General features: G+C 37.3%; 1 protein-coding gene across 1 annotated transcript; it reads left to right on the top strand.

The window, feature by feature from the left end:
• Nucleotides 1–9,022: 9,022 nt before the first annotated feature.
• On the top strand, nucleotides 9,023–13,185 carry LOC104432780 (uncharacterized protein At1g24485-like). Its single transcript, XM_010045305.3, has 9 exons — nucleotides 9,023–9,107; nucleotides 9,251–9,773; nucleotides 10,727–11,208; nucleotides 11,407–11,539; nucleotides 11,682–11,750; nucleotides 11,849–11,920; nucleotides 12,013–12,084; nucleotides 12,229–12,464; nucleotides 12,809–13,185. Exons 1-9 carry the CDS (start codon nucleotides 9,044–9,046, stop codon nucleotides 13,003–13,005), a joined length of 1,848 nt encoding a protein of 615 aa, XP_010043607.3. The 5' UTR covers nucleotides 9,023–9,043; the 3' UTR covers nucleotides 13,006–13,185.
• The last annotated feature ends 5,530 nt before the right edge of the window (nucleotides 13,186–18,715 follow it).

Raw genomic sequence — 18,715 nt, 5'->3', positions numbered from 1 at the left:
GTATCCATTCAATATCAATCTTCTTATAAAGGATGAATGCGGAATTTACGTTCTTAACTAGAGAATATACGAGAATACCATCTTTTTCAATAAGAGTGCTACATCTGTATAGGAGTACAACAAAGGATTGAGATCAGAGACTCTTGGACAAAACGTTGATTTAGATTCCCAACGTTCACTTTCAAAGCGCCATCCATTTGAGTGCTGCCACACAAAGCTCATCATGACCACGTCTAATACCAATTAACTCCATAAATTAAGGCGGCAGAACGAAAGGGACTCTGAATTGACAAAGACTGGCCAAGACGGCTAGGGTTTGTTGCGTATGAATGGAGAATTTACTTGAACATCAAAGCTTTCCACATCGCAAGAATCGTTGGAGCGGTGAGGAGAGGAAAAATTTGGCCCCGTTTGTTATGCTGGCAAATCTGGCCATCCACTTGGGGAATTTACAACGGAAAAGAAAGGTAGTGGAGACTTTTTGCCACCGGAAAATTTGCTTGCACTCCCCATTCAAAGAGTTCGCATTTTCCTTTTTTCGTTCAAATAAGGTGAAATCCTATGTCTATCGAGAAATATCCAATGTGATTTTTTAACAAATGTCGTTAGGGGGTTAAGTTTATTTAAAGTGAAGATAATACTTTTCACAAACAGTATAAGTGGAAGAATTGTACGTTTTAATATAGTTACTCACATGAAACAGTAAAATTAATATTTTCAAAGCACGTTATATAAAAATTAACAAGTGCCACAAGGGTATTATTTAACATTTCTCATGCTATATTTATATTAATCCTCTCTATTCTTGTGACATCTATAAAACACGAATTAAAATCTCAAAAGTGGCGCGAAAATCAATAATATATACTTCGTGGTGCCAATTGATCTCTTCCCTTGCGGCGTGCCCAATCAAACTCGGCAGGTAAATCACTCCTACTTCTTTTTTTTTTGTTGCTTTTTTCTCTTGTCCATTTTTAAATCTGGGAAATGAGGAGAGATCCTAGCCAAATATAATTTCAAAGACTTCACTTTCAAGGGTAATAAAGGAAATATAATTATCGCTTTAGCGAAAATTTCGATATTTTCTTTTTCTTTTTCATTCTTCTCCGTAGAGTTGGCGGAAAAGTCTCCCGGCCCTTCAATCAACTCAAGTCCCACGAGACAATTCAGCACAAAATTTCTAGCATCATGATTCATAAGAATGACGTGAGTTACAATGAAACGCTAGTTGAGGGCCCATGCGATGCGCGGGCATCATCTCCAAAACGTATCATTAATTAAAACTATAATTCAGGTGGTAATTAATTTTTTATTAGAAAACATTGTATTCATGGCTCAAAAAGATACATAAGAAATACATAAACTTTTATAGTAAAGCAAATCAAAGTAAAGCAAATGTCATAATACTACAAAACAAAGCAAATCCATAAAATAAAGAGAATCAACAAAGTCCTCATAGGGTTAAGCATATATTTGTTTCAAAGAACGAATTTGTCAAGTAAAATAATTGGTGCCCATTCATTGCATCTCATATTATCATTAGTAGTGTACACATGCCGGAAATTTTTTCTCAAATAACTACAGCATTGCCAATTTATGTGTGCGCCTAAGTTCGGCTTCCTTTATATCATCATCATACAGCACAAATTTAACCTTTGGAAGAGCATAGCGAGATACCAGAACTACTATGATTAGCATTGAAACTAGAGGCAAATGACCTGTATATAGATAGAGTACATGGATATTGAATTCCCAAAAATATTATTAAACTCCCCGACTCAAATCAGGAAAGAAAAACTCCTAAGCCTATAACTAGATTTGGAGAGTTGAAACTCTCAAATCTATAACTAGATTGGGAGAGCACAGCTCGTTAATCTAGATCATGAGAGAAAAGAGGAAAAATATGAAAAAGCTCCAAGAAAATCAAAACATTGAAACTAGACGCACATCTCTTGAATCTAGACTAGGAGAGAAAAAAGAAGAAAAGTACAAAAAAGCTCAAAGAAAATCAAAACATTGAAACTAGAGGTAGATGACTTGTACATGATTATACCTCTGAAAACATTTTTAAACTCTCAATTCAAATTAGGAGAAAAGAACTCCTAGGTCTATAACTAGATTTGGAGAGTTCAAACTCTCAAATCTATACCAAGATTGGCAAAGCACAACTTCAAAATCTAGATTAGGAGAGAAAAAAGAGGAAAAATACTAAAAAGCTATAAAAAAAAAAATCAAAACAAATGAATGGGGAGTGAGACTAGCTCAAATCCTCCCCATTGGTAATTGATTTATATAATGAAATAAACATAGTAAAATTCATTAGCTCTTTCATGGAACCTATCTTGTAAATATGACACAAAATAACCTTAAACCGTATGTCAATAAATCTTTCAAAAATTTTAATAAGCTAAAGCATAATTCATTAATATCTCAAATTCAAAAAATCACATCACTAAGATGCCCTTAGGGTGTAGGAAATGGAAAGTAGCAAGAAAAAGGATTGTTTTTTTTGGTAAGGACAAGGAAAAAAAAGGATTGTTAGGAATTAATTATTCCCATATTTTGTTATGACTAACAAATTTGGCAGCATATCAATTGCGACTCCATGTATGCCGACCATTGGTGTCACGTGTCCAGACATGAACCTCAAATTCCAAGATCCTAGGGTCTTGGCCTAATCTTCCTCTACTCTTTTTTTTCTTCTCTCATGTCACAATTAGTCAACATCAATATGGAATATGTGAATTTTTTTGCGAGTTAAACCTACGTCAATCTTATACGAAAAAAGAACCTTTAGACAAAATATAGCAAAGGAGAGAGCTCATTTCGCTTATGTGCCGAAACTCTTCAAATTCAATTTAGTTCCTCATTTGTTATTTTTAAGTAATTTGGGAACTCCTTCTACGTTGAATGGGAATCACGACCCTAATTCTCGATCCCTAATTATCGGGAGAGAGAGGTGTAGGCTGGGTCCCACCACGTGGGGTCCATTGGAAAATGAGAAGAGAGAATGACACGCAAACCGACATGAAAGGTTGGCAAACTAACGCCGGAACGTCAATTACCAGTTTGCCACCAAGGGTTCCTACGAGTCGGTCCTGGGCCTCGTAGGATTACATTCGGAAGAGAGCCCAATGGGCCGATGCATGGGCCTGGCAAGTCACGTGTTTTCGGTAAACCCGAAAGCAACGCGAGGCGATCTTGGCAATGTCTCCTGGGATTCTGAACCGGACACAATAATAATCGGAAATGCACATGCCTTTTTTGGTTCTCCCTTTTTTACATTTCCTCTTGGTTTAATGTGGAAAAATAGAAGTAAGGAAAGCTGAACACGAACCGGGTTCGTTGGATTAGTTCGGACCTCGATTATATGGTTATGGGCGGGACGCGCCCGATGATACCGAAGACGCCAACCCTTCAGCTTCAGGCCATGGCAAGAAGAAGAGCAAAACCCTTGTCATCGTAGTTGGGGTGGTCGCCGTCGCATGTTTCATTCTGTTTCTGGGCTCCAATGGCGACTCTTTTCTAAACGTTCCACTGGAGAAAAAAAGGCCGCATATAAGCTACTTATTCAGCTTTTAATTATAGCTAGACTTAATCATTAGGGATGTCAAAAACCGAACCGAAAACCGAACCGAGCTGAACCGAAAAATTTGGTTTTTTCGGTTAGGTTCTCATTAAAAACCGAATTTTTTTTTTATCGGTTCGGTTTTTATCAGTTAACCGAACTGAACCAAACTAACAAACCAATAAGAGCTTATTTATTGGAAATACAACAGAAAAAAAAAATACAAAACTGAAAACTAAAAGTTGAAAATCAAAAATTGAAAAACCGAACCGAACCGAATTGAAATTTCAGTTCGGTTCGTATTCGATTCGAATCTCATTTAGTTCGGTTCGGAAGTTTTCCTAACGGTTTGGTTTTTCAAAAAAATCGAACCGAACCAAACCGTTGACACCCCTACTAATCATGTAGCTGGGTCGCTTGATGACTGCCCTAAGAAGGGCTGGTTTGGCACAAACTTTTGATCTAAAGATCAGGAATATGGGAGGGTTTGGGTAGATCGTAGATGCTCGTTCACCACATTTAGGAAACGATAAATTTTGATTGTAAGTTGTAAGATTTTCAGACCTCCCCCTCCTTTCCAAAGTAGAATTTTCCATATATCCATGTTATTTGTTTTGATTTTCAGATTTGTGTACTGATATTCTTCGTATGTTTTTTTGTTTTTTGTGTTTTCAAAGTTGCTTGCCTTCTTGTGCTTCTTTTTCTACCCCCAACAGTTGATCAAATGACCAGGGCTACGGACACAACATCGGGCGGAGCTGCAGTGTGGTGGCAATACAAAATCAATAGCTCGAGAGGAATGTTTAACTGATAAGAACAAACCATGCCATCCTTCCGTAAATTCTCACACTCCTTGGCAAAATCGTAAGCCTCGATCTTCTAACAAACATTTTGTACCATTCATTTTCATGCGTAAGTGAGCATATATACCTCGAGAACACATCAATGTCGACCGAGCATAACGGAACAACACGAAGCAAATCATAGTCTCAGTATCGATTGGATTACTCGACAGAACAGGATTCGTAGATCAAGAAATGCATATGCATATTTGCAGTGGTCAATGCCTAACTTACAGCTCTGCGTTTGATCATACGGACAATAAAGCATACATGGAGAAGGGAACGTGCGTGCACGTGGAGGGTTGAAACCCCGATCGATATTGCTAGGCATACTTATGTTCAAGTTGCGCTAAATAACAAAACATGTTCGGCGTTGAGAATGAATAGGCGCCAGTTGAGAAAGATTAGGCAGGGACACAATTATTTGAGTGGTTAGAGGGACAAAATACTTTAGCTAATACAGAGTAAATTATTTGATTGGTCAAAGGAAGAGGGATATTCCCAATGATAGAGAAAAGCTGGAAACACCCTTGTATTGGAAGCACCTCTATTTTTATGTAGTGGGGTAGATAGATCAATATGTGTGTGTCTATGTATACCGATATATGTATATATGTAACATATTTTTGGTCTTAAACTTTGCAATTTCAAACCTCATCACCTCATTATAAGTGGCAAGCACACATTGTAGGCTAGAATTTATTCGCCGAAAACATATTATGAAGATGATGAAGATGACTGTGCGAATGAATAGTCAATGTCAGGGTCCTTGGTCGACAATATTAGCTGGTTGACACTTGACTTGCAAATTGTCCTTTATTTTTCCAGAAAAACCAGAAAAATAAAATTTCATGATTATTCTTTAAGAAGGTCGGGTTGAAGTCAACTCCGGGCCGAGGATTGCATTATACTTTCCGAGGTCAATTGGCATTTCTCAGCTGAAAATACGACCACCATCATTTGCATAATCTCTTCCTGTCAAAATTAAACATTCTTATAAATGTCTGATTTTTCTTCAATTTCTACCAAATGATTGTGGTCTATCAAGTGGGGCAAAGATTTCCGTGCGTATTGCGTATAATATGTCAAACTATAAGTTAAATTATCACTGTGTTATTCATCGTTCAGGTGCTTTCATTGCTTAAGAATCATTTACATAGCAAGTATTAGATTCATTAGTGGTTGCATTTAAAAATTGTATGCACTATTTGGAGGAGTTCGACTTGCTCAGAGATCATATAATTCTTGATTATATTGCATCTAAACGTGGTTTTATCTCATTTTTAAGTGAAAATATTAGTTGAAATTGCCACTTTGGTTTTAGGTGAAATCACGGCAATTAATTGACTTAATTCGCACACGCATGATGCATGTAGGAGCCGATGGTGAAGATTATCTAGAGCAAACAAGAGGTTTCCACTAATAATAGTAACTCATATTTTAAAGTAAGAGAAGAAGCGAATAATAATTAGTGCATGGTGAATGGTATAAACTATAAGGTTTAACACACAAGTGGGAGGAAGGATTCGAAGCCTCATCTCATCGCTTGTTCAACAAGGACTGCGGATACAAGTAGACCTACCAATGGTAACATGCGCAGTTTTCATGCACAATATATTGCACAAATTGACATGACTTGCTGCTAATTCTTTTACTATTGATGGTGGGAATAAATTAGCCTAATTCATTGTTACTTTAAAGAAAACTTTGGAACTAGGCAAAAGAACGGAAATGATTCTTTAAATGGAGATGGAGTGCTGAACTTGATTGCTCAAAGCAGCAATTATTGTCACTCATCTTTCCAATTTGTCATATTATCATTAATTACAACCACAAAGTTTGCAGCTTCATTCAGCACAGCATTCTTACGGCCGTACTCGGCAAACTCTTGCTCGATAGGAATAGGCGAATGAGCTGCCAAGTGCAGGATCAAGTCTATTGGTCAACAAAGATAAATCATAACTTGAGGAAAAATATAATGTAATCCGCATTTTATTTGATCTATAAGATTTGAAATACTTTATGAGGTCAACATTTACTGGTTTAAGTGCGCTTTTCAAGAAAATTGTCCCAAAAAAATCTTAAATTTATTATATAACTGCCAATTCAATCTTAAATTTTACAATTTGACCAATATAATCTTAAATATTTTGATAATTTTCTAATGTAATTCACATGGTCAATTTAGGTCAGAAAATGGCTTACATGGTAGTCTATTTTGATATTATTATTATTTTATTATTATTATTATTATTATTATTATTATTATTATTATTATTATTATTATTATTATTATTATTATTATTATTATTATTATTATTATTATTATTATTATTATTATTATTATTATTATTATTATTATTATTATTATTATTATTATTATTATTATTATTATTATTATTATTATTATTATTATTATTATTATTATTATTATTATTGTTATTGTTATTATTATTATTGTTATTGTTATTGTTAAAGGATGATCTTAAATGAAATGACATAGTTTTAAGTTTATTTTTTCAATTTTCTTTTTTTTTTTCGCTACTCTTTCCTTCCTTACTGTTCATCTTCTTCCTTTTGCTGATGCCTTGACAATGGTTGGTGACCTCGTCCATATCTAGGCAATGACAAGGTGAGGGCGGCAAGGGGTTTGAGCAACAACCACATGCAAGGGTTGCTGGAGAAGACCTGTTGGTTAGATACATGATCATCACTCACAAGGCAAGGGCGTGCAATGAGGCCAGTGGGATTATGGCTTGCCTATGGCCAAATTTGGGATTGTCGCTTCCTTATGGCTGACATGGATCACTAGCCATTGCCAAGGCCCTGATGACCCTACTGTATAGGAAGATAAATATTGAGGAAAAGGAAAAAAAATAAACAATTTATAGAATTTCTCAAAACGATGTCATTTTGAGTGGAGTTAGATACGTTAGATTGTCAACAATGCCATATAAGATAGTTAGGTTGATTCGATCGCCATGCCAATGAGTTTTAGTCCAACTTTGGTTGGATATACTACTTTGAAAAATGATGAAAATATTTTGAATTACATCGGTCAAATTGGAAAGTATAAAAGTGAATTGATGACTATATAATAAGTTTAAAACAAAGTTCTTGGGTTTTTTTTTATATTTTAATTATGTAATGATCATGATTCATTTTCCTCTGTTAACCTGATCCTAATGGAAATCACAAATTATTCACGACAATATCATGACCAATATTCCCCTAGGATCAAATAGTTGATTGGGGTATTGGGAGATTTCAAGCTTAAAAAGTAGAGATTACTTGTTCAAATCCCACTAGTTGCATATAAATTGTTCAGGATCATGGAGTTTGCAGTTTTTTTAATGGCCTCTGATTAGTTGAGCCTCCACATTTCATATTATAATAAAAGTAAATATGTATGATGATCAAATTAAATAAGTAAACTTTGTTCTCCCACGCTGGCATGTGTATTTAATCGCGTAATGCCATCTAAACAGCATTTGTTGACGATTAATAATGGGGCAAAATAAAATTAAGTATGAAACCGTCTACTTCAAAATATTCTCATCTGTATTTCGAGTTTTTCATTGACCATTGACTGACTAATTTAGCTCAACCGGGTCAACCATAACTCTCGCATACTCAAGTTGTTGGCCTTGGGATTCTCGAATTCTGACTTTCTAATTGGATTTGTGTAAGCAATTTACTTGCCAATTCGATCCGCAAAATGAGGGCTTGACGATAGAGGCCCCGAAGTCAAAGTCAACTGTCTAAGCTCAAGTGGCATTTTACAGCGAATAGCCAATTTCAGACCAATTGGACCCTCGTACAAAAGTCATACATTTTACGAAGAGGTGATGAAGAAGTGAACTATTGCAACATTTGATCAACCGATCAATAAGAGAAAACGTATTCTCCTATAAAGATGTAAATAGGCGGATAAATTGCATATGATTAGGAGTATAATTTGAAAAATTACTATTCAAATAAAGGAGAACCCAATGTAAATTGAAGTTCAAGTAGGAAAATTAGGGGATCGAGATTCAATCTCACTTCAACCATCAAGCAAGTCATCAAAAGAGAGAGAAAGTCGAATGTGAAATCCCCGTTTTGTTGAGTTCCATTTACATTTCCTCATGATGAGGAGCTTCTGACCTCTGTAGGTAAGTCCTAGGTTTGTGAATTATATGATCAATCATAAGATGCAGAATTGGATACGACGCCAACCGAAATCCATTTATATGGCCTAAACATGATCTCGACCACTCATCAACTCGTAGTTTATGCAGTTTCATCGAAGCAAATACTAACATTAAACTTTCTAGTCAGACCCTTCGAATGGAGACCCCATTTCCACGTTGACGTTGTTACCTATTCATGCACTGGAAATGACAAGGAAAGGGACAAATTAGAAAATCTAAATGTACAAAACACGTAGGAAAGTCAAACTTCATCCTTATAAATGAAGTACCCAAAGTCACGTCTCTTTGCCCACCACCTCCTCTAGTGCTCGGCCACACCATGGCAAATTAGAAAATCTAAATGTACAAAACACGTAGGAAAGTCAAACTTCATCCTTATAAATGAAATACCCAAAGTCACGTCTCTTTGCCCACCACCTCCTCTAGTGCTCGGCCACACCATGGCAACTTCCCATCTCTCTCTCTTTCTAGTCGCTCTCTCTGCCATTTCTGCTTCTGCTGATGGTATGAGCTTTTTCCCTCTCTTTCTCCATAACTTACACTTAATCACCATTATCGTGCTTAGCTCCGATTGATCTTTCTATTCTTTAATTTGGTGCTATTCATTTCGTTATTTCAATCACTTATTTTTCTTCTGTTCGCGGCAGTGCTTTGGAACATCGACTGTGGGTCATCCGACACCTACATCGATGGTAACTTCATCGGGTGGATAGGGGACAACGACCTCATACAGAACGGGCAATCCGAGGTAGTCCAGTCCAGCAACTCGGTCGACCACGTGATGAGCACGTTGAGAGTGTTCACGACCAGGAAGAAGAACTGCTACTCTCTCGAGGTCGAGAAGGGAGGCCAGATATACGCCCGGGCAAGCTTCTACTACGGGAACTACGACCAGAAATCGGCTCCCCCGACCTTCGATTTGCACTACGACGGGAATTACTGGACCACGGTCGAGACCTCGAACGACCGAGTCGTTTACTACGAGACCACCTACGTTGTCAAGGGAGACTCCATGAGCATCTGTGTTGCGCAGACGCAGCCTAACCAGTACCCCTTCATGTCGGCTCTCGAAGTGCGCAGCTTGGGCGCCAACATGTACAAGCACGTCGATTCCAACTACGCTTTGTACTTGAAAGCTAGGGTTGCTTACGGAACAACTAAAGATGTTAGGTACATAATCTACACTTCCGTTTGCATTCAAACTTTCTATATGACCCTAAAAAGAAATTATAGCTATTGCGATGGAATGGATTGCATGTTCAATATTCGAATTCATCTCAAATTTACTAACAGTAGTTTTACACTTTAATGGTGAATTTAATGAAATTTCAAAGTAAGTACTATAGTTGAGATCTCTCCGGGAGATTGATGAGAGATTTTTCAATTATGCACAAATGAATCGAGTAGAAAAGTTTTTGCACCTCCCTTGGTCATGCATCGCTTTTAACTCGATCTTGTTTTAGGGAGCGTTATGACCCTAAGTATGACGAACAGATTTTTGTTATTAGATTTCGTGTAGTCTCTTGCATGCATGCAATCAATGAAATTACCAAAAGTGTTAATTCAGTTATAAATTTTTTAATCATGTTTAATTTAATTCAATTTTTTTTTTTCATATTTTGTCAATTAAGTCCATCCAGCCAATTTTGGTCGGAAATCACTAACATAGATGCCAATAATCCTAGGTGAGACAACTTTTACATTGGATAGTTATTTTAAAAAAAGATTTCTTAATTGTTTTTCCCCCTTTTTTGCCTTTCATTTTGGCCAATGAATCTCTTGGGCCACAAGGTGAGGGTCAATAATCCCTTGCTAGATTTGGCTGAGGGTTGCCTTGCCTGCAGCTGGCAGGGCTATGAAGGCCTTAACGTATCACATAGAATGTTCGTTATTTATTATAGCGATTTCCAGCCAAAATTGACCAGATTAAGTTAATTGGCAAAATGTTAAAATAGTTAGGACTAAAATGGTGTAAAGTTTATAATTGAATTGACACAATTACAATATGTTTATGACTTTTTTGTATAATTGTCCTCATGCGATGACATCACATCGAACAATTTGTGCTAATTATATTTTATCCATTTTCACTTGACAATGATAGTACATACATGGGCTCGTAGGTACTCAGCTGATGCTTATGACCGGATCTGGCAACCCGCGGCTATAGGGACCGGATTGACTGTGGTCGCTAGCGATGCATTGTTCATAGACATAACAAGCATCGATGATAATCCTCCACAAGCAGTGATGCAGAATGCAGTTACCACCTCTAAAGCATCGGAGTCCATTCAATTGACCATTGATTCTCCGGCAAAAGCAGTCCCCATCTACATGAACTTGTACTTCTCTGAGGTCACTCAGCTTGGCACGACTCAAAAGAGATCGTTTGAGCTTTATGCTGATGACAAGCCTCTCCCGAACCCGGAAATTATTGTCCCACCTTATGGGACCGTCACCGAGATGTGGCTCACAAACTTTAGCGCCTCTTCCAACACTTCATTTTCCTTGGTGGCGACCTCGGATTCTACTCTTCCTCCGCTCATAAATGCCATGGAAGTGTTCTATGTTGATGCTCTCACTGATGGAACGAACAGCAAAGACGGTCTGTATTCTTCAACTGGTTAAGGATTCTATGAGCTATTATACTCTAGAAATTTCAGTTCATTGAATGTTAGAAGCTTGGGCCATAATCAATTTACCTGTTGCTAATAACCAAATCACCCCTAGGATGAGTCGGTTCACATTATTACCTTTTGCCTCGAATATCTAATCTCATGTGTTCTTCTCGTCACTGCATCAGTGGATGGATTATCCTCTCTTCAAACTGAATTTACCAACTTACAAGACTGGTCTGGTGATCCTTGCCTCCCTTCTCCATACACCTGGGATTGGCTCAACTGCAGCAGTGATGCCACGCCTCGTGTGACAGCATTGTAATTCTTCTTAATGTTTCTTTTAATTGTAATTACTTATGGAGCGCTTTTTTGTTCTTCCCTAACTTTGTGCTATAAAAGGATTTCTAAGATATATAAACAAGGTAAAGCAATGATTCGGTGAATATTCCTGGATTCTTAGGTATCTGAGCGGATATGATCTATCGGGACAGCTTCCAGATTTCAGTTCCATGGACGCAGTTGTGACGATGTGAGTCAAGCCGAGAATTCTAATATAACATGCTGTCGTTATCTTTTTCCGTAGAGTATCATTAACAGCCTGTGCTATTTTGCTGATGGTGTTTCCAGAGATCTGCACAATAATAGCTTGAGTGGATCCATTCCAGACTTTCTCGGCACATTACCGAATCTCAAAGAATTGTGAGACTCAAGAAAAACTATGCATTTTTTCACATAGTTTATTTGATTTGTTTGAGGTAATATCAACTGAAGATTGACGTATTTCTTTCTAGGAACTTGGCCGATAATAAGTTGACTGGGCAGATCCCTTCCTCGCTGTCCAAAAACAACAAAATTAAATTAACGTAAGTCAACTCTATCTATACGTTTGTCATTTTGAACGGGCAATTACTACATCAGAGCAAGCAAAACGTTTTTGGTGGAAACTTACTGAGTTTTTGTTAGATAAAAAACTGATCACTTATTCTGTTTGCTAACTTAATTATTAGTGTATCGGGTAATCCGGAGCTTTGCGTCTCGGGCAAGTCTTGCAAAACGGATGTGACAACTACTGGCAGTGGATTGTCGGACACACCATCGACATCCTCAGGCAAGAAGACTAGCAAGCTCCCCGCAATTCTTGGTGGCACTATTCCTGCTTTCTTCGTCATCTGGATTATTGCTGGGGTCGCACTTGTCCTACACCAGAATCGCAAAAGAGCAGCTATCACTGCAATGACTGCAGGTATAATCACGAGTTGAAACTTTATATTTAAGACCAGACACATTAATTTTATTGACATTCATTATGCTTGAACCATTAATGAGTTCTCAATAGTCGAATCACAAGTCTAATTAGCATGTACTGTGCACTGCTGATTCATATCCTCAGTATCGTTCAAGTACATGGCACTTGAAGAATCAACACCTATAAATAAACCTTCATTTATAAGGACACTGCATATCAAATAATTCACAGTTAGTGCATGATGATGATAATTAGCACATTTTTTATATGTAAATAGAACCATTTTATTAGTGCATATTGATCCTCATCAGCTCATGTTGATCTCTCCTGTTCAAACTTAGGGCAAACAGGAGGAGCGAACACAAGTAATGGCAGACCGCAGGCAATGGCAAACAATGGCCAGATGGGAGAGAAATTAGGGCAAGTAGCAATGAATGAGTTCAGAGTCAACATGGAACAACAAATGAACAACGAAATCAGCGAGTTGATCCATGAACAACTTCAAGACCATGACAACCGTGGCGTCAGAAACGACTGAATTTAAATCCACTTTTCTTTACCAGTTTCAGTTGTAGTACTTGCACCATTTTTTGTCATAGTTCCAACCAAAGAATGTATTTAAGTTTGTAGTTATGTTAAGCTCTCTCGAGCATACAGCAAAGCTGTATGCCTGCAGGCCTTCCTCTCCATTTTCTTTTTCTTTTTTACTTGCTATTTCTTCCGATATGTATTCATAAATAATTAGTTGCTACTGCAGCTCGTGATGCATCGACATTCCTCTGTTTTCCTATATTTGCTATTTATTATTGCTGGTTGATATGTGCACTATGAGAGCAATGATCGATCCTTACTATTGTGGAAAGCAACCTGAATTTGTAAAAATAGCTTAACCTTGGATATGTGAATCGAAATTCTAGAGAGCTTCTCGTCGAAGATTATTATCCCTCTTATTGGAGTTCAGATTGCCCATTATAACATTTATCTAATGATGTCTCTAACAATATTATCTAATAGGGAAATCTATAATTTTATAAATATACTTCATCATTCTCAAGCCAGAAACATAGGAAAGAGGAGTAGGCATCTGTTTTTCTGGTCCTGAAAATTCAGCCAAAGAGGAGACCCTTCTTGCGACACTTTCGGGTTGCTTCAGTGCTGATTAGTATGTTACAAGCATTCTCAACTCTCAAGCAATTGAACCAAAATGAAAAGAAGAAGAAGAGTAATTCAACCCTCTCATCTCTGCGATAGTTGAATCGGTGACTAACGTTTGCCTCCTCCGAAACTCTCTCGAGGCATTGACTGAACATGCCCATCATTCCATCCATCCCCCCCTTCCGTTGCGGTAACTTCTTCAGCCGGTGTTGGTTTCTTTGGCCCCAAGAAATAAACAAAAGCAACGATCAGCAGCATGAAGGAGAGTAACCCAATAGCCAATCCAAAAGTCAATGCGAAACTCTCTCTCTTTATGACATGGCTGTTCCCACGGATGCTGCACAAGAGGTAAGATCAGTCCTTGCAGATAGCATTTTGCGCAAGAAGTGTCATGCAGGTTCAATTAGACTACTTACTCTAGTTTCAATTGCTTGTAGGTAGTAATACTCTTCGGAACGTAGCTGGAGAAGTCATTATTGCTAAGAACTCTATAGGAGACAACAAAGACATGTTTTCTAGGTTAAATAAGGGTAGTTAAATCTAATTCATACGGTTGAAAATTTATTCTTCACCGTCGACTTGAAGACTCACAGTACCTTGAGATTCAGCAGTTTGCCAAGGAATTCAGGAATTGGTCTGTTGAGGCTTTTATTTCCCAAGTCTCTAAAACAAAGAAATAGAAGCTGATCATCATAAGCACGTCGAAGAACATTCTGAGGAAGAAGATGCCAAAAATTTTAGTAAACAATTCAAGCAGATGCCTGACATAATCTCAAGTGCTTGCATTTGGCTAAGTAAGGAAGATAACCGGAGAGACCATAACCTGTAAGATTTCTGCATTGTTATAAATTGCAATGGTTAGAGGTTCAATGGACATTTGGAAGCTCATAGATGCAAAGTCATACAGATTTTTGGCATCAGAGAGCCACAGGTCATCGATGTGGTTATATAATTGATGGGAATGAACTTTGTTGATGTGCTTATACATGTAACTAACCCTTGGAGGGTAGTACCCTTGGCAAGATATCCATGACCATGTAGTGTCGCTTGGAAGACATGCATCGCCGTTCCATCCTTGCAGTTGCTCGTAGGTCTTTACAGATGTTTGTAACCCTTCCACTGCAAAGATTAAACCATCACACCATATGAGCACATATAAAACAAATAAGAAGGGTCTGAAGGCAATAAAAGAGGGTTCTTTACAGTCATCATGGGATGTTCTTGTGGTGACCAGAGGATGGATCGATGCAGAAAATTTGATGGCACTGATTATACATGGTAGAGTTGTATTGACGGTTGGTAACAATTGAACGCATATATCTTTGTCAGACACCCCGATTGACTCGATGTTAATTTCAAGGTCTGTGCAACTCTGGTACCATGGGGAAAGCGTCATGATGTAGGTCCCCCCTAAAACGTTCAAATCAAACGATCAAGTCTCATTTTCATTCAGAAAACGTGTCTCTACGAAGTACAACACTCTGTATTTGAAGGTGGTCCAGGGCTTCAATTGTATCAAGAAATGCCGAATTGGGAGGATACTCTGCAGTCAGTCTGTTGACAGAAATGAAGCTAGCATGTATGTCCTCCGTGCCCTGCGGGATCATAGGTTGCCACTTCCGGTTGTACTTATCCTGAGGATACCTGATTGAGTAGACTAGACAACTAGTTAATAAATTTGCATTCACCATGACATTTGTACATAGTTTTCTCTATATTCCTCTCTAGATGACTGCCAATAGCAGGTCTAACTGAGATGAGAATTGGTTACTCACCCCAAGATCAATTCAGTTGTGCCATAATTGTAGTGGTAGCTTGTAGTCCCAGCCCTAACTTGGCCCATAGGAGCAGTAGCATACATATCTTCAGACAAGGGCCGTAGTTCCAATGCCGAGATGAATGAGTACTTCTTATCCAGCGTTCAAGCCAAACACACACTTATGAAATCACCCTTACTCGTGTATAATAATTCGCAGTACTGGGGTCCTGCAGTTGAGTTCAGCATAGTGGTTCACTTGTTGCCGTTGAACTCAAGACCAAAGCTAGGAGGCCTTAAAAGGCCATCGTAGTTCCCATAATAGAACGCTGTCCTGACGAAGTACCTTTTCTGCGCAACCGCTGGTAAAGAGTAACAGTTCTTGTTTTGTTCCGGGGAAGAACCTGAGGGCACCTATTTGTCGTCCCACGCTGAGATTTCCATTAGAGAGCTACACGTTTTGATGAAATCTAAATCTGTGTGCCAAAGAATTCCATCTCCAGTATCGTAGCTTGTTTCTGTCCTGCAATCTATCCGCAACGGGGCTAATGTATCTGATATCGCAAGCACGTATTCATCAAGGAGGACAAGATTAACTGAAAATCCCTCATGATTTTCGAGAAGTGGTATAAATTTGTTGGTTGGATCCACCATCATGTGAGGCCCAGCTAGCATTAAATAAAAGAAAAAAAAAAGAAAAAGAAAAGAAAAGAACAAAAGAAATGGAAGTGGTGGTCATGCATGGTGTGCAGCTAAAGTGAGGAGAGACAGAGAGAAAAAAAACAGTAACTACCGAAACAAGGGAGAAGAGAGGAAAAAAAGAGGGCTGTAATTTCATGGTTTTGATTCGAAGGCCAAACGTTGACGAAATCGGTTCAAATTTAAGTATGTTGTTCATGAGACCGAAGACTACAAATTGATAGTTTTCGTTCATCAAGAACCGCCTTCGAATTCTCTCATTGCAGTTAGAGTTTTCTTATTCCAAATTTGTTTAACCACCTATGTGGTAATGAAATGAGATTATAATTTTGATATTGAGTCTTTGGTGTGTGACTACAAAAGTACACTTTGTGTATCTTGCTATTCTTGGTGATTAATATATGTTTTTTGGTAGTCTATGGTTTTTCCCTCATTATATTTTCCATGTTAAATCATTGGTGTCATAATTTGCTTTGTTTACTTATTATTTTGGTATTATATTTACATATTGTGAGGCTATATATTGCTGGTTGTTGTTGGGGGTAAAGGGAATTTTAGTTGATTTAGTTTCGAGAAGAAATTGATCCTAGATTGTACATGGCTCATGATGAATTATTGTCATCGGTTCTTCCCAACAAAGTAGTATCAAAGCTGGGTTGAAATTATAGTGTTAAATTGAAGAAACTAGCTACACCATGTTTAAGTTAAATATCTTGAATTATTCTACTTGGAAGGCTCGGATGGAAGACGTGTTATATTGCAAATACTTGTTTGATCCAATTGAGGGTGATGAAGCCAAAGAAGATTAGGAAGACAAAGAATGAGAAAGAATAAATCACAAAACAGTTGAGTTTATTCGATAATGGATTGATGATAGTGTATTTCATCATGTTACTAAAAAAACGAAGGCAAACCTTTTGTGAAAGAAATTACAAGGTCTCTATGAGAGGAAAACTCCACAAAATAAAACCCTTCTAGTTAAGCGACTTGTGAATTTGAGATACAAGAAGGGAAGCAACATGGTAAAACACTTGAGTGAATTTAAATCAATTGACAAATCTTAAAATTGATCTTGATGATGAATTGCGAACATATATATTACTTAGTACTCTTCCTTATAGTTGAGATACCTTGGTTGTGGCATTAAACAACTCGATTCCTTTTGGTGTGCTTTTTTTAACATAGTTAAAGAAAGCTTGTTCAATGAAGAAATAAGAAGAAAATGCTAAAATTATGCTTCTACATCAGATGCTCTTATTATAAAAATTGAGAAAAAGTCAATTAAGAAGATTTCAAAAAATAATAACCGGGGCAAATCAAGATGAAGGTCGAAATCAAGATTGAGGAAGAGTGTGACGTGTTATAATTGCGGTAAGATGAGATATTATGCAAAAGAGTATTGGTTGCCAAAGAGAGATAAATCCTATGATATAAATGAAGATCGAAAGAAAGAAGAGAAACTAGCTATGACGATGGTTGCATCCGATGGCGATATTATGTTTGTATGTGATGACAGATGTATGAACCTTACATGCCAAGACTCTACATGGAGGCTTCTTTTAATATCACTTCACGGCGTGACTACTTTGCTTATTATCGCGGCGGTGACATTGGTTATGTTAGGATAGGAAATAGTGGGTTTCCAAGATTATTAGCATGTGAGATATTTATTTGGAAATAGATATCGGATGTAATTTGCTTTTGAAAAATGTGAGACATGTTCCGATATTTGATTTCCCTAGATCTCTATTGGTGCCTTAAATGATGATGATTATTACAATTCTTTCTTTGATAGCAAATGGAAGTTGACTAAGGATTCCATGGTAGTGGGACATGGTAAGAAGATAGGTTTTCTTTACACCATACAAACTAACTTGATTAAAGAATAGGTAAATATAGTAGGAGGATTCCTTGGTTGATTTATAGCATATGAGGCTAAGTCATCTTAGTAAGAAATGGCTTGAAACTTTTGCTAGAAAGAACTTTCTACCTTCGAAGGAAAAAAATATAAAGGAATACACTCATTGTCTTACAAGTAAGCAACATAGATTCTCATTTCATAATTCTTCCACTCATACAAAATCAAATGTACTTAATTTAGTTCATACGATATTTGTTGCATGGATGCTAGAACCCTTAGAGATGCATTATATTTTGTGATATTTATTGATGACTATTCTAGAAAAGTGTGAGTTGTTATATTTTGTGATATTTATTGATGACTATTCTGGAAAAGTGTGAGTTGTTGCTTTAAAATCTAAAGATCAGGTGCTTACGGCTTTCAAGCAATTTCATGCCAAAGTGGAAAGAGAAACCGGAAAGAAACTTAATTTTGTGTTCGAGCTGATAATGATGGTGAATATAAAGGCCTGTTTGAACATTATTACAGGGATTATGGTATTAAGCTTGAGAAGACTATTCCAATGACACCACAACAAAATGGAGTAAAGGAGAGAATGAACCGAACAATAACTGATCGGATTTGGTGTATGCTCTCTCACATGAAGTTGCCTAAGCCATTTTAGGGTAAAGCAATGAGAACGGCATTAGACTTGATAAATCTTTCTCCATCAATTCCTCTTAAGGGGAATGTTTAGCAAAGAGTTTGGAGTAACAAAGATATTTCTTCTAACCATCT

This window comes from Eucalyptus grandis, chromosome 2 (assembly GCF_016545825.1).
Source record: "Eucalyptus grandis isolate ANBG69807.140 chromosome 2, ASM1654582v1, whole genome shotgun sequence".
NCBI lineage: Eukaryota > Viridiplantae > Streptophyta > Magnoliopsida > Myrtales > Myrtaceae > Eucalyptus > Eucalyptus grandis.
The sequence above is the reverse complement of the archived record's forward strand: the minus strand, read 5'-3'. Positions and strand labels throughout refer to the sequence as shown.